The sequence below is a fragment of the Neovison vison genome, chromosome 7, assembly GCF_020171115.1.
Source record: "Neovison vison isolate M4711 chromosome 7, ASM_NN_V1, whole genome shotgun sequence".
Taxonomy (NCBI): Eukaryota; Metazoa; Chordata; class Mammalia; order Carnivora; family Mustelidae; genus Neogale; species Neogale vison.
The window spans coordinates 146,647,908-146,663,990 of NC_058097.1; the positions used below are offsets into that span (position 1 = coordinate 146,647,908).

Sequence of the window (16,083 nt, forward strand, 5' to 3'; positions counted from 1 at the left end):
CAGCCAGGCCCATGCACTCTCCCCCACTACCCCCTGCTCTGAACTGCACGGGGGCCGGGGAGGGAGGAAGAGGAGCCCTCACAGGGCACTGGGACTACTGCTGGGGATGCAGAAGGATCATTAGCCAAATCTGGGGTTTGGCCCTGCGCCCTCTGTGGCTCAGGAAGCAGCTAATGAGGCTCTAGGGCCTGGAGATTCTGAGTCAGGGATCCCCATGGACCTCAGTTTCCCCTCCTACATCATGGCCAGTGAGCCTAGCATGGCTGGTTTCTTATCCCACACTCCCTCCGCCGCAGCAGGGTCCTGAGCAAGGAGGAGGACACTGTGCAAGAAGGTGTACTCATACAGGCCCTCAAACTCAAAGCTTCCACACCACGTCCAGTCATACCAGGAATCAAGGAAGCAACCGAAGACCCTCAGGCCACATCACAGGATTCCAAGACCAACCTACAGAGGCTCCCACTGGCCAGAGACAGGCCAAGTGCAGCATCAGTAAGAGTAATTATTGCAATGGATCAAAACACATCAGACAGGTTCCCATCTACAAGACCACGATACTCACAACAACAAGTCATCAGTCACTCTTGGAGGATAGCTGGGAATCAACTCGTTTTTCTTTTAAAACTGGAAAATTAAGGGAAAGAATCAGGATTTATCCCACTGGGCTAGTGGGGAACCAAGAGCAGCAGATGAAGGTAGGTTTGTATCTGGAGATGAGCTTCAGAAATGAGGAAGAGACTAGAATATGAGACTCTCACCATTTTATGACCGCTGGCAAATAATGGATTTAGCAATGGTCATGGATGGCTTCTAACATCATGAAAAAGAGACGAGCAGCCATCACGTGCCTCGTGAGAGAAGTACGCAAGGTCTCCTGTAAAGCAGTCATGACAAAAACTTGTGCCTAAACCTCACGGCCACTAGGGGAAGTCCACGCTTACAGGAAATGCGGGGAAATGCGGGGCAGAGAAAACACTTGAAACACCACCATGAAAACCAAGCCAACGATGGATGGAAGAAAAGGTTTAATATTGAAGAAATTTCTACCTCATGAGTCTAGAAAAAAAATTTTCCCCAAGTAAAGGGAAAGAAATAATAAAGATAGCAGGAATCAGGAAAATAGAAGACACTCAAAAAATAGAGAAAATGAGGGTCCGTGTCTGGGTTCTCTATTCTGTTCCATTGTCTATGTGTCTGTTTTTGTGCCAGTACCATACTGCCTTGATGGTCACAGCTTTGAAATATATGCAGTGATCCGAAGGGCCACCTACATACACCCCAACGTTCATACCAATGTCCCCAATAGCCAAACTGGAAAGAGCCGAGATGTCCACAGACGGGTGAATGGATAAAAAAGGTGTGATATATACTCACAACAGAATATTACTCAGCCATCAGAAAGGATGAATACTTACCATTTGCATCGACGTGGGTGGAACTGGAGGGGATAATGCTGAGCAAACTAAGGCTGGGAAAGACTTACCATGTGGCTTCACTCATGTGATATAGAAACAGCTCAGCTCAGAGCGTCATAGGGGAAGGGAGGTAAAACTAATGGGATGTTATCGGGAAGGGAGAAAAACCAATAGAAACTCTTAACTCTAGGAAACAAACTGAGGGTTGAGGAAGGAGAGAGGTGGGGGGGATGGGGTTGCTGGGTGAGGGGCATTAAGGAGGGCACGTGACGTGATGAGCGCTGGGTGTTAGAAGCAACTGATGAATTATTTAACACTATATCTGAAACTAATGGTGTACTCTATGTTGGTTAATTGAATTTTTTTTAATTTTTTATTTTTTATAAACATATATTTTTATCGCCAGGGGTACAGGTCTGTGAATCGCCAGGTTTACACACTTCACAGCACTCACCAAAGCACATACCCTCCCCAATGTCCATAATGGTTAACTGAATTTAAATAAAATTAAAACACATACACACAGATATTTATGGCAGAAATTGGAAACCAAAACTCCTACTGGGCATTTGATGCTATGAGGGAATTACCGTGAAATGTGAAATTATTTTAGTTGTTCTAGGATTGCAGGTACAGAGTTTTGGTTTTGTTTTATTTTATTTTGTTTTTCACGACCCCTTTTTACCCAGAGATGCATTGGGAAATATTTACAGATGAAATGATATGTGGCCTGGAGGACGTGGGGGGAGGGGAATAAGAGGAAAACACGGGTGGCCGCGAGCTGACAGTTGTTGAGGTGGAGGGACGGGCCGCAGGGAGCACAGTAAGCCATCTCTCTCCTCCCATGTTGTCTCCAGCTGAAAGGCCCCATCCCCAGGGCCACCAGCTCCCTGGCCCAGCAGTCACAGCCCTGAGGCTCTACTGACCCTCTCAGCCTCAGCTCACAACACCACCTCCCACCTCGGGCTCCCAGAAAATCTACACCCGTAATGCTTCAGGCCACCTTGGCTTTGCACACATGGCTCCCTCTCCGGTACCTTCCTTGTCCCTTGGGGGTGAGCAGAGCAACAGTATGCAGGGCTCTCCGGGCCTGGTGCTCCCAGGGCAGCCCCTCCCCAGGCTCTTTCCCTTTCCAGAAGGGTGCTTCTGGAGGGCGGGGCTGAGCCCCATTCACCCCCAGATCTCCCCCACGCCCTGTATAGAAAGGTCAGCTCCCCAGCTGGACAAGTCTTTGTGGAAGAAAAGTCTCCAAGTGCCAGCTGCAGCAGGGCCCTGTCCAACCAGTGACCTTGCAGCCGCTACTGGACCCCTGCCCAACCACACTGCATGGCCGGGACTTCGCTTCGACTGGCCGCCACGCTGAGCCTCAGTGCCGGCCTCTGCCTCCCCTACCCCAGGGCTGCTGGGAGACCCAGAACTGACAGTGGCTTTGGGGGTGTCACCTTAACAGTGGAGGGCTGTGCACCTGTGAGGAGGGCTCATCCCGCTGGGGAACACAGGACAAGTGCGTGCGCCCACACAACGTCCTGCAAACCTTGGAGTTGGCGGGGAGCTCAGGTGACCTGGGCAGCCTCCCTCCCGAGAGGAACCTCAGCAACAGCCCCCCCACGCAGATGGGAAAAGAGAGGCCTGAGGGCTCAACGCACGTACTTAGACTGAGCTGGTAGCAGTGCAAGGACTATGGAGAATTTGGAAAGCCCCTGGCACCCACTACAGAATCAGCCCGGAAAGCTCAGGTGAGGCAGGCACCGTGGGGCCCTGGGGCCTGGAGCACTCCCGGCTCAAATTGCCCTCGGACTGAGCCAGTGGGACACGCCTGCATTACGTGTGCGAGTGCATGAATGCCAGTGCCCGTGGTGGACACAGTACGCGTGTGTGTGAGCACCAGCGCATGTGCATGTGCACACGGGCATCACGTGTCTGTGTCAGCATGCACACAAGCGTGACACAGGGAAGGCACTGGCACAGATCTCTGCCCGGGAGCCTGAGGGCCGGCTGGGGGCATTTCCGCCCGAGGCCAGTAGAGCTGAGGTCTGAAGGGCTGCAGGGGGCAGGTGGTGCCTGTGTTACCCAAGTCAGGTGGGTAAAATAGAGCGTCCCAGGTTTCAAGCACCTGAAGCTCCTCGGTTCTCAGCTTCCGATTGCAAGAGTCTCAAATTCTCAGGTTTCAGAGGCCATGACGGGAAGAGGTCAGGAAGCTTGGGCCTCCCAACCCTACTCTCCACACCCTCAGGAAAGCAGAGCCCCGTCGCTCCCCACGCAGAGTGAGGACGTGATGCACCTGCAGGGGTCTGGGGTTTCCCGTCCACAGGGCCTGGCCGTATGCTCAGAGACCCGGGCAGGACTCCAGGGTCAGGGCAGGCCCCCTCCTGCTGGGCTGCCCAGCTACACCACGCAGGCTAAAGATCCCCTCTGCTGGGCCATCCTGAGCCTGGTGATGATGGCGCAGGAGAATGCCCTCTCGTCCACTCCAACCAGGGCCAGGCCTCCACCCCACACCACCTGCTCCCAGAAGCACTGGGCTGCTGGGCTACCTCAGGAAACCCAGCTCACCTCTCTGAACCCCACGCTGCTCCTCTGTAAATAGGTTCTCCTGACAATCCTCTCAAAATCACTGAAAAGACCGTCTGTCTCCAGTGACCAGGAGAGTCACGAAGAGCAAATGGAGAGACGGTGCTGTGTGGCCCCCTCCTGAGGTCCTGAAGAGTTTCACTAACATAAACCCATTCAGGCTTCACAAGGACCATACAAGGAGGCATCATCGTTAGTCCCTGCCAACAGGGTCACACAGTGGTCAGTGGCAGGCCCCTCAGCACGGCCCGCGCTGCCTCAGTGGGAGGAAGAAGCTCAGGAGACGGCAGGTCTCTTCTCTCTACGGTTTCCTGTGGGTTCGATGGGAACTGGGTCCTTGTTTCCCACTCCTGGCATCCTCCCAGCCCAGTGTTGTCTGTCAAGCTAAGGAGGGGAGCAGCGATGGGAGGGCTGGGCTCTGTTGCCCCCACCCCTTCCACAGGGATCTTCAGGAGTGGATGGAGGCCAGGGCTGGAAGGGCAGGGCTCGGAGAAGGGAAACAAGATGGCCACAGCTGCTCTGGGGAGGGCTCCGGGGTGGAGGACTGGGAAGTGAGACCTGGTTGTATGGAGCCTTTGAAGCAAGGGTCATTCCTAGGCAAAATCTCAAGTGTGGCCCTTGAAGCAAGACGTGACCTCCGTCACTGGGAAGAAGCAGGCCTGCCCCTGCCCACCTGAGGGGGCCGCAGACCCAGAGCCTGGTCCAAACACGGCCACCTCCTTTAGCCCCTCCACGCCTTCTGTGACTTTAGGCAGATGGCTTCATCCTCCAGGCCACTTTGTCTCTGTCCTAAAACTGAATGAGCTCCAGAGAGATGACAAGGGAAAGAGCTCTACAGAAGGGCCAAGTGGGCACCAAAGGGATGCGGTAACATCATTCTTGTCTGGTCAGCGGGGCGGGGGCTGCCTGAGGACATGCATTAAATTGGTGATGTAGGCCTAGCCCCACCCCACCCCTGCCACTCCCCATCCCATCTGCCCCCCGGCCAGCCAGCCCAGGAGGGAGGGGCCCTGGAGACTGTGTGTGGCTTGGTGCATCCCCACCCAGCCCCTTTGGGCTCCACCTGCTGAGGACCAGATGGCACCTCTCAGTGGCCTCAGCATGTCCCCACGCTTCAGACAGAGGCTGTACTGGGGGCTCCTGGGGAAAAACCTGCCAGGGGTGTTGGTACCCCACTGAGTATCAGGAGACCTGGTTCTAACTCTATCCTGATGTCTGACCATGGGCCAGTCCCTTGACTGCTCCAGGCCTCATCTCTGCAGCAGCCGGGGGAGGGTGTGGGAATGCAGGAAAAGGCCAAGGAGGGGGTGCTCAGGGCTCTGCAGGGCCTGGAGAGGGCTGTCAGAACTCGTTAAGGGGGGACAGGGGTGGCTCGCGGTGAGACACTGCACACCACGAGGTGAGGGCACAGAGGCTTTATTGGGGACACACAGTGCAAGGAGTGGATGTGGGGGCTCAGGGTGAGGGTATAGGCAGTCTGCACCAAGAGGGTCCTCCAAGCTGCAGGCGGAGGTCAAGCAGAGAGGCAAAGGGCAGGGCCATCTCGGGGGGTCCGGATGGCCTTACTGGCCACCAGACTGGGACTTCAAGCCCCGCCGGGAACAGGCCCCTGAGCGGAGAGTCAGAAACACCACAGCCATTCCCCACCTAAAGAATGCCCATTCCCAAACCCTGCTCCTGTTTGCACGCCTCGAATGGGGCTCAGCCTCCCAGCAGCCCCAGCCACCGTGGATGGCTCTCGCCCTCTCCCAGTGCATCTGTTCGCTGGGCCCTGTGGCCCTCGCTGGGTCTGCTTCATGAGCAAAGTGTCATGGGCCTCTTCCTGACGAAAAAAAAAACCACCCAGAGCTGGCTTAGAGACAGACAGGGTGTTAGGAATACTTCCTGAGGTGCCCCTTGGGCCTGAGCCTTTCCTGCCCAGGGAGCAGGGAAAAACCTTACATCCCAGCAGGGATACTGAGGCCCCAAAGAATCTACTGACTCCAGCTCCGGGGCTCTGGACCCCTCTCTCCTGCTTCCCCCTGGCAGAGGGAAATCCCTTCACTATGCTGTTCCCTGCTTCACTGTATGAACCTCAGAGGCTCTCAGCTCAGGAGTTCCCCTCCCCAAGGTCATCCTGACAAAACCCCTACTAAGGGCCACCCATGAACCAGCTGGGCAATAGAAAGTAGATCATCTAAAATCAGACTTGCTCGCAGGTACAGGCTCTAGAACATAGCCACGAACACAGCACGCTCTCTCAGTATATAAGCACACGTACAGATAGATGCATCTCTACGTAACTTTTTCACATGTCCCCTCCCTGTCACTTACGCCCCCTAAAGTCATCCCCAGTAGGGCAGGAGCTGGCAAGCACAGCCTCGAGCCTGCCAGCTGCTCCCCACTGCCCCAGATCAGCCCCCACCAATGCTGCCTGAAGTCCTGGGGCCCCTGAAGCATCCCAGGACCATGCCAGGCCCAGGCCAGGAGCGGTGCCTTCCTGGGTCCTCGGGCTCACTGTTCACCTCTGGGATTCAATGAAGGGCACTGCGGCCAGGAGAGCAGTGATTCCCCAGGGAGGCCGCTCTGTCGTCTGTCTCTCTGTCTCCTGAGGAAGCCCGAAGGCTGGAGCTTTGGATCTCTTTCTCTGTGTCTGTCTGTCTCTGTCAGCCTCTCTGAGTCTCTCTCCGGACAATGAAGCAGAGGGAAGGCACATGCCGTGGGCCCCACCAGGCCTCCATGGTCTACAGCAGAAGCAGCGGCAGCCGGGTCAGCTTCTAGACTACAGGACCTCTGCATCTTCCTCATGGGAGCAGGAGTGCCAGCACCAGGAAAAGGAGAGGAGGAAGCACATAGGCTCAGAGGGTCCTGGGCACGCTGAGGGCAGATCAGCAGCTAGGAGAATGTCCTCCAACACACGCCTCGGGTAAAGGAGCACGCGCAGGGGAGGGGGCAGCGGGCAGGCATGGGGAGGGCGAGGCAGCCAGCAGCAGCTGTCAGAGCTGGTTAAAGACCACAGAGGCCTTGAGGTCAGCGGGCTCCAGGCCCTCGCCAAAGGTGATGAGGAAGTACATGACTTTGCGGATCTTGGCCAGATCTGATAGGCGCTCCCCAAACTCCAGGGCGTCGGCCTCGTTCCAATCCATGGCCTCCGAGTCCTCCTTGCGCCAGAAGATGGCAGCGGGGTCCAGCAGCTGGCGCGTCATGAGGTTGGTGAGGTCGGGCGTCCAGTTCTGGGAGGTGCCCGTGATGGTGACCTTGCCCGGCTTGTCCAGCACCACATCCCAGCGCTCGAACTGCAGCTTCTGCTGCTGGACGAAGTCCAGGCGGTAGACGGACTCAGCCGGCCGCAGCAGCTTCTCGCCGTCCTGGCGCTTCTCCCCGCGCTGCTTCAGGCTCTCCACGCGCAGCCGCATCTGCTTGGTCAGGTCCTGGTCCAGGACCAGGGGCATGCTGAGCTGCGGCTGCTTCGGCCCGTCCTCCGCCATGCCGGGTGCTGCTGCTGCAACGCTGCCTAGGAGCCCCGTGTGCCGTGTGTGCAGGGGCCTCACCGCCAGGGCCAGAGGCCCTTGAGGACGCCCCGCCTACCCTTTCGCCCTCCCCCGGCCCCTCCCCTCTCCTTGCCCCTAGGCCCAGCCTGGCCCTGCCCTGCCCAGTGCTCAAAATGGGGGTGGGAGGCCCCCCACGCCTTCTCTCTCCTCCTCCAAGAGGCAGGAACTGAGGCATAGCCAGCGGGCAGAAGGGCGACAGGTTCCTCAGGGACCAGGCTGCTGATGTCAATTGCTGTGGTAACAGCCCTGACAACCTGACTCCCACGGAAGGGCTTGTTTATGAAGAAGGGAGGGTGCCTGGGGCAGTAAGAAGGGGAGGGAACTGGGGAGCAGGGGTGCACTGGAGAGGCTGCAAGACCCCCTGGCAGGAGGGGAGGGGGGACAAGGAACGGAGGGGGCCTGCTGTTGGGAGAGGTTCGACCCCAGCCAGAACCTGAAGCCACCTCGCCTTCAGCTCAGCCTCACCCTCACCCCTCTCCACACTCAACCGCCAAGGCCTTCATTCCACCTCCCAGGGGCCCTGGGAGCCCTCCAGTCCAGCCCCAGTGCCAGGAACAGCCTGGCCACCTCCATCTCTCACCTAACCCCGCTGGCAAACTTTAGACCTCATCAGAATCCCCTGCAGGACCTAGAACATGATCACTGGGCTCCACCCCCACTGCTTCTGGTTGAACAGGGCTGACCAGGCCTAGGAATCTGCATTTCTGCCAACCTCCCCGGGGGATGCTGATACTGTTGGTCCAGGGACTGGGAGAATCACTGACCTACAGGAGTCCTGTCCACTGGCCCTGCCTCCTCCCCACTGAATCCCAGTATGTGTTCCATCCACATCAAGCCTCAGTTTCCCCTAGGAGACCTGAGGCTGAGAGAATCTGACAGACATCTGTTCTACAGTGGCTGAGGGGGAAGCAGGGGCTCAGCTAGTATATTCTAGTAAATGGAAGAACTGGTATATGTGAGGAAGGGGTGAGGGGAAGCTGCCATGACACGCCACACACAGAAAAGAGGACAGAGGCACAGGCCAAAGTGTAACAACTGAAAATGATCTGGAGGGTCTAGTGGACCACAAGCATAGTAACTGCTAGATGGAGGCTAAATCAGTCAGTGGGATCTTGGCCACATGATCAGCAGGTCACCCAGCAGCTGGTCCAGTTGTAAACATCTCAACTGAGGTGAGTTCTGGAGGCCACTGGGGGCAGTCCCCCAAGGGCATTCAAGAGGATGCAAGACCTCAAGCTGTCTGACCCTCCCAGAACCTTTCACTCTGTAGCTTCAGGGGCAGAAGAGAGGGAAACAACACGGCTGAGGAATTCCTGTGGAGTTAAGCCGGCACCTAGAACAGGGCTTGCCACATAGGAGGCCCTCAGAAGACACTTGTTGAATGACTGAATGAATGAATGGCACTGAGAAGAGAACTAATGTGATAGGGCCCAAGGCCAACGCCAGCCAGAGGCGAAGATGTGCATATGGGGAGAGTACACAAACACTGACTGAAGCCAAAATGAGGTTTAGGGGCAGGTGTGTGTATTAAAGTGCAGGATGACGGACACGCCTGGAAGGTGAGGCCAGGGAGACTGACCTTCAGCAGAACCCCTGCGGGAAAGGCAGATGGGGGTGTGGGCTGTGGCCATCATGGAGAGAGGAGGCCGAGGCTGCTGACGGTAAAGGATGATGGAGCTGCAAACAGGACCTGAGGCCAGGATGATGAGGGCAGGGTATCAGCCACATGGGTATGGTAATCCCTGGGACACAGTAGCACTGGGCAGAAAAGGCTGGGAGACTGGAGGCTCCAAGCCCCTGGTGCCCAGGTAGAAGCTGGTCCACAAGGAATGGCAACAAGTGGGCAGGGCCAGGGGGCGTGGAGAGCCAAAGGCATCATCAGCCTATAGGGGCTGCCAAGTGGAGGGTGTGTTCTGGAAGCCGCACCAAGGGGAGTGACAATGCCCACCTCATCTCTGGACCTGCAGGATGCTGGGGAGACCCAGGGATTATATGACCCTGGGGAGAGCCTGGGCTCAGCCTGGGCCAGCTGCCGACCAGCAGGAGGAGGCTGAGGGTGGAAGGTGTCCAGGGCTTGGGTCTCAAAAAGGCAAGGCCAGAGAGGCCAGAGTGGAAAGGGAGGAGAGGAAGCAGGAAGAAGGCTGCAGGTGGGGCCAGGTCCAGGGCCACCCACGGCTCTCTGCTTGGCCACTGGACACCTTGGGAAGACCCACTAGAGCCTGGAGTAGGAATGAGCAGAGGAGGAGAGCAGATTCCAAACTTGCCTATGTGACTGCAAAACTGTGTACCGAAAAGCAATGCAAATGCTCTTGAACCCCAACTGGAGAAACAGCCTAGAGGGAAACAGAGTAAACCCCAACACCAGTTGTTTCCAGCTAAAGCAAGCCTTCAGCGACGCAGTACCTGTATACATCTTCTATCCTCAGTGTTGGGAATGGCATGGGGTACATCTGGTGCCCCACTATCTGGGCTGAATGACCTGCTCTGTAGCTCATGGGCATGAGCTGCGCAGATTACGGGGGGACATGTCGGCCACCCCCCAATCCTCCCTCTCAGACAGCCAGGCACTCACTTCTGCTCGGCTTTCCTCCTCTGGCCGGGGGCGCCCGAGGCTCCAGGCTCAGAGCAGGGATCGGGCCTGCCCCCACGCCTGGGCCTGCACCAGGCTCTGGGGGAGGTGAGCACCCAGAATGAACCAGGCCTGATGGCAAATGCTCCAGCCCACTGTCACGTCCTGATTCCTGGCCCACAAAACCCAGTCACCTGAAGTCCACTGTCCCGCCCTCAGAGAATGGACAGATCATAACGTCCCTACCAGGGATCCCACAAGAGGGAGAGGTCCACCACCAAGAAGTGTCTACTAGAACAGAGGGACAGGTGGGGAACCCAGGGGTGGGTGGGAGGGATTGAACACAGGTATACTGCCACTAAATACCACAGGCTTGCCCTCTCCCACCACAGGCTCCATTTATCCTGGGGACTAGAAAGGTCAGGTTTACGCCAAGACAAGGAGAAGGAACCTGACTTCCCCAGTGTCACACAAGGGCATCCAACCAAGCACCCAACCCAGGTCTGGCTGGTTTCAAATCCTGTGCCCATCAGCCCCAGGTTGCATCAAGAACTAGAGGTAAAGGGGTGGCTTCCTGGCGGAGGGGGCACTACATATTGCAGGCATGGTGCACCAGTGTCCCGAGGTTCAGCATCCCCAGAGTGAAGTGGGTGGGGGGAGAGGGGGTGGCTGGGCACCCCTGCTCCATGGAGAAAACAGGGTGGGTGGGGCAGGGGAGGCCCTGCAGGGCAACAGGCCCAAAAGTGAGGGGTGACAACAAACAGGGCCCAGTCAGCAGGGACAGGAGGGGAGGTAAGGCACAGTAATAAGCTCCCCAGGGCCCCCCAACCTCCTTCTAGGACCCAGGAGCTATCACCACAGCAGCACCAGGAGGCAGAGTGCAATTAGCTGAGAACACCTTGTTCCCTCCAGCCTCCTAGGGACTGGAGCTCCTGGAGATTGCCTCCCAGTCCTTGAAGACTCCAGACCAGCCAGGCCAGGTGCCCTGACCCCCTGCAGGCAGAAGCTCCCGCCCAGCAACAAATAAACACAGACGGGCCACAGTTTCAATGATAGTCCTCCTGCCTGAGGATCCTGGCTCCCTTCCTCCACTCACTGCCACAGGCCAGGCCCAGGACAAGACACACAGGAGGTGGAGGCTCCTCCCTATGAATGACCAGTGAGCCTGTTTCCCAGGAGGGCACACGGTGGGCCAGGCTCTGGCCCCACTGAAGGCCCCAGGAGGCGTAGGGTAGGAGGGCCGGCCGTGGTGCTACTGGCGGCTTATAGCTGAATCCAACAATTTGGGGAGGGACTCTGTTCTCAGAACTTTCTTGAGCCTTCTCTGGGCCAGGACCCTGCTGGGCTCATTTGGAAGATACAGCTGGGCCCGCTTTGCCCATGGGCAGCTCACCTCAAGAAAGGAGACCACAGGTAAACAGGGGATTACAGGACAGGGTGGTAAGTCTAGGGCCAGCCCTACAGGATTCCTAAGTGCCACCGTCAGCCCCAGATGTAGCTGCGGATGGGCTCAGAGGCAGGGAGACCTTGTTCTGGGCTCAGAGAAGGGGCCTGGAGCCTGGAGACAGGGGCGGCAAGGACAGCCCTACATCCAGAGAACAGCACTGGGCCCCAGCCCTCTCTGGTCTTTGAGGCGCATGAGTGACATGATCCCACATGTGGCTCTCTGAGGCCCTTCCAGCCTGGATATCTACAATCACCCCCATCTACAGGCTGCAGCAGTGACCTTTGCTGAGGGCTCTCCAGTACCTGGGTCCCCTCCGGACCATCAGGAGCCAGACCCCAGGGATACATACCCTGGGGTGGCTTTGAAAGGTCACACCCCCATTCAGAAGGCATGACAGTAGGGCACCTAACACAGTCCCAGCCCCGGCTAAGGGCACAGCTCCCTCTGACAGCTGGCAGATGCCCCCTGCTTGCCTGAGAATACCATCATGTTCTATGAATGTTAATTACCAAAACACGGGTAACGCAGCCCACACTCGTTGAGCACCGCATTGCATAGGCCCTTTGAGAACAGTTTCCTGTTTTGCCCTAACAAACTCCAAGAGGGAGCTACCCTCATATCCTGGTTCTTCTTATGAGTAAACAGAACTAATTATAAAGCTACCAAATGGTAAGGCAAGGGCTTTAACCTAAGCCATCAGGCTAAATTGCCCAGAGCTTGTAAGACCTGCTGCTGGCTCCTTATAGGGAGGGCAGGAAAGGCAGGGAGGAGTAGGGGGCAATGACTGGTATCTGCTAGCACAGGAACCCGCATGCAGTCCTGATGGACTCTATACAGACCAGCAGTCCAGCCTTTACCCAAGCCTCCCCGGAAAGGGAGCTCTCCCTGTGGGATTAAAGGGCTGCACTTCCGAGTGTCGCCACAAGAGGGCAAAGTGTCACGACCAGAGACCGCTCTTTCTATCATGAGCCCCTTGGCCCTGGTCCAGAACATCAGCACTTGGAACCAGGAATCATGAAACAAAACAAGCTGGACCACACCCGCTGAACAAGAGAGAAAAAGGAGGCCAAGATAAGGACGAGGACTGACTGGCTAAGTCTATACAGCAGGTTCTGGCAGGGGGCCTCCTGAGCCCCAGCTAGTGGTGGCTCCACACTGCACCCGATTCAGGCAGCTTCCACATTTCTCAGGCGCCAGTTCTTCCAGGGGGCTCCAGGGACACTGTGGGCCTCCAACATTTAGGTGGGGACACATCAGGATGCCTGTGGGAGCCACACGGATTCCCAGCACCCGGCCCTGGAGAACCTAAGCTGGCAGGTGAGGGGAAAGTGATTCTGCTGCTCAGCCAGAGCTGGGAGCCCTGGTGTCACCCCTCCCCACACCCACACAGGCATTCCTAACATCACACCTGCCAGCTCAGGTTGCACCACCCCGGGCCAGCAGCGAGGGCCCCACCCCAGGCCTCACCTTCTGCCACAGCGACTCCCGGGAGGCGAGTGACGAGCAGGCCGCCACAAACCAGCAGTTGCCCACTTGGCCCTGGTGCAGGTCGTGGGAGCTGATGCCGTCCACAAAGAGGCGGGGGTCCTCACAGATGTCCTGCGGAGAAGTTAAGAGCGGACCTCACTGCCAGCGTGGAGACTGGCCCGCCTCCCCTTGCAGACCGGGGGCCCCAGTGTGGCTGGTCAGTTTCTCTGAATCCAGCTCCCCCCAGGTGCTGCCCAGAAGGCCCTTCTCCCTTCCCCTGGATGAAGAAGTCTGCCCTTCAGGGCCAGAGGTTCAAGGGTGAACAGATGCTGTGGAAGGGCTTGGGGGACTGGCTCCAGGGCACCCCTTCTGCCTGCCCTCTGTGCTCTTCCCCAGCCAGCAAAGGGTCAGTTCCCATCCTCCCCCAGCAGCAGCAGCCTGGCAGTGCCCACCCCAGCCCACCCTCAGGGGCCCCCATTCACACAGAGGGTGGGGGCCCCAGGCAGAAACAAACAGCAAACTCACAGAGAATGAATGAGTGGCAAGGGCAGGGGAGAAGCAGGGAGCTGACCACGCCAGGTCCCGGGCCAGCACACCCTCAGGCTGTCTCACTGGACCCTCAACCCCATGGAGGAGTGTGGGGTTGTTATTCCAGTTTATGGCCAAGGAATGAAGGTTCAGAGAAGGGCAGCGACTTGTCAAGGACACACAGCAAGCAATGCTGAGCAGACCTCCTAGAGGGTCTTTTGTGTGGCCAGTGTGGGTCCAATGGGCCAGGCAGAGACAGGGCTGGGCAGGAAGGCAGTGCCTTTCCCCTTTCCCAGTCCAGGTCCCTGCTTGGGGCATGCAGGTGCCTACCTGTGTCCCGAAGCATCTTTACTCCACAGAGCTGAGAGGGAGGGAGGGAATGCTCCCCAAGGTGGAGGTGGTAAACACGGAGACAGGCCTTCCATGCACCAGTCATCCTGCTGGCACCATGACCCATCCCCACCATGATCCTGAGACGTGGGCACTATGCCCACAGTACAGATGAGCAAACCCGAGGCCCAGAGAGGTTGAACAATATGCCCCAAACATAGCTGGGCCTGGCTCCATCACAAAGAGCTACTGAGGTCCTACCACAGGCAGCCAGTAGAAGGCAGCAGTCAGGAAGACACATTTGCTGGCTGTGCAACTTCCGGCCGATGCCTCAGCCTCTCTCAGCCTCCATTTCCTCACCCGTGCAAAGGAGGCATACCCCTGTAGGGCTGTGGGGATGCCACAAATCCCAGCAGCCAGGCATTCTCCGGGGATAAGGGGAAAAGGGCTAGGGGTTCTCAATAAGGCGTATGGGACTCCTCTTGCCACCTCTGCCTGGGAAAACCAGTGTTTTGGGGGGCCAGATTGAAGCCCCTAACCCCCCTGAGGGCATGAACAGCTCCAGATGGGACTTCAGTGTGACCCAGAGCCAAGCCTTATGGTGACTTCCCCATAATACAGACTGTGGCATGCCGCGGGTCGGAGTGATTCTGCCCCAGGTCATGGGAACCCAGTGAGGCTGGGAACTTGCAGAGCAGCCGTGCTATCAGGAAGCAAGGCAGGAAGAAGACGGCCTCTCTCCCCACAACCCTTCTTATCTTCTCTCCAGGGCCTGGCCCACAGGCAGACCAGCGCCCTGAGCCAGGGAGAGCCGTGACTTAGCACCCGCCTCCCTGGAAGGGGGGCAGGGTGGGAACTGGGGGTGCTGCTTCGTACCTGGAGGACCCCAGCCACATGGCCACCACGGGAGGTGACCTCCTCATACCCCTCCCCTTCATATCCTCCAGGCCAAGGCGCTGGAGAGACATGACTGGCCAGTGGTCCACAGAGGAGGATGCCGAGGCCCAGGAGCCAGTGACAGCCAAGGTCACATGGCAGTAAATGGGCCAATGGGACACAACGAAGGTGGGCTGGGCTCCCTGACTAGGTCTCCTCCCTACTGAGCAGGGACCTCCAGCTGACCCCTGGGGCAGGGCCAACCATCCCAGCCTGGCCCTGGCACCCAGAAAGGGGCTCTGGCTCCAGACCCTTCTCTGGCCCCTGAAGAGAGATTGAGCATAGGAGTCAAAAGTCTTGGCTCCCAGGCTCAGTGCTGCCCTGAGCCTCCATGGTGAAGCGGGGTACCTCCAGCCGGGCAGGGAGCTGAGAGGGGGTAGGGGTCTGGGGCATCTTCCTACCACCCACAGGCACAAGACTTGCTAGAGTGAGTTGAGGTCGGTGGTACCTGGACCCGCCCCCGAGTCCAGTAGCCACCTGGGGATACCCCGCATGGACAATCACACGAACAGCCCCCGAGGAGTGGGCACCGGCTCTGTGCCCAGCATTGTGCCACACCACCCTGTGAGGCAGGTACCACTGGCCTCCCTGCTTCACAGATGAGGAAACCAAGGCACAGGGAGGTGAGGTCATTTGCCCAGCGCCACAGAGGAAGAGGTGAAGTGAGATTCAAATTCAGGCAGTCAGCACCACGGCCTCTGGGGAGCTAGGACTTATGACACAAAGCCACCCTGCCTCCCCCACAATGCCACACCTGTCCCCAGCCCAGCTTGGGGCTTCCCACTATACAGCAATGAGACCAAGGGCCAGGATCTCAAGACCTGTGTTTATCCTTCCATCGCTCCTGGGCTATTGTATAGGCACAGCGAACGGAGCTAGGCAGGGAAGTTCCCAGCCTGAAGGCCCATCCCCGGAGGAGGAAAAGCCTGACGATGACCCTCCACGTGAGCCAGCAGCCATGACAGCAGGAAGCCAGAGAGAGATCAGAGGAGGCTGCCTGGAGGCAGTGACACCAACAGAGCAGGCAAGGAGAGGGACGGTGGGTAGGGAGGTCTCCAGAAAGAAATGGGGACTCCAAATTCCCCCCAAGATGAGATCCAGCCACAGTACTGAGACACATGCCACCTCTGACACCATGCTCCCTGGGCTCCTGGCCACGTGTGCTCCCTTCTATCACTGTTCACACTCGGGGTCACCCCCACCCGCACCAGCCTGCGAGCTCCGGGACAGGGCCCAGGCCCAACTCTGCCCACTATACCAGCGTCAAGAGCAGGGCCTAGCAGGTTCTGC

General features: G+C 57.8%; 2 protein-coding genes across 3 annotated transcripts in view; both read right to left on the reverse strand.

Moving 5' to 3' along the window:
- Nucleotides 1-16,083, reverse strand: part of CAPN5 (calpain 5) — a 52,290-nt gene that overhangs the window by 16,752 nt on the left and 19,455 nt on the right. For both annotated transcript variants that reach the window (XM_044258473.1, XM_044258472.1), the window contains exon 3: nucleotides 13,000-13,131. In XM_044258473.1, coding sequence (XP_044114408.1) covers nucleotides 13,000-13,131 — 132 coding nt within the window. The remainder of the gene's footprint in view (nucleotides 1-12,999; nucleotides 13,132-16,083) is intronic.
- LOC122912560 (olfactory marker protein) lies at nucleotides 5,387-7,691 on the reverse strand. Its single transcript, XM_044258474.1, is given in 2 exon segments — nucleotides 5,387-7,475; nucleotides 7,477-7,691. Coding segments are annotated over 2 exon segments (729 nt in total). The 3' UTR covers nucleotides 5,387-6,961.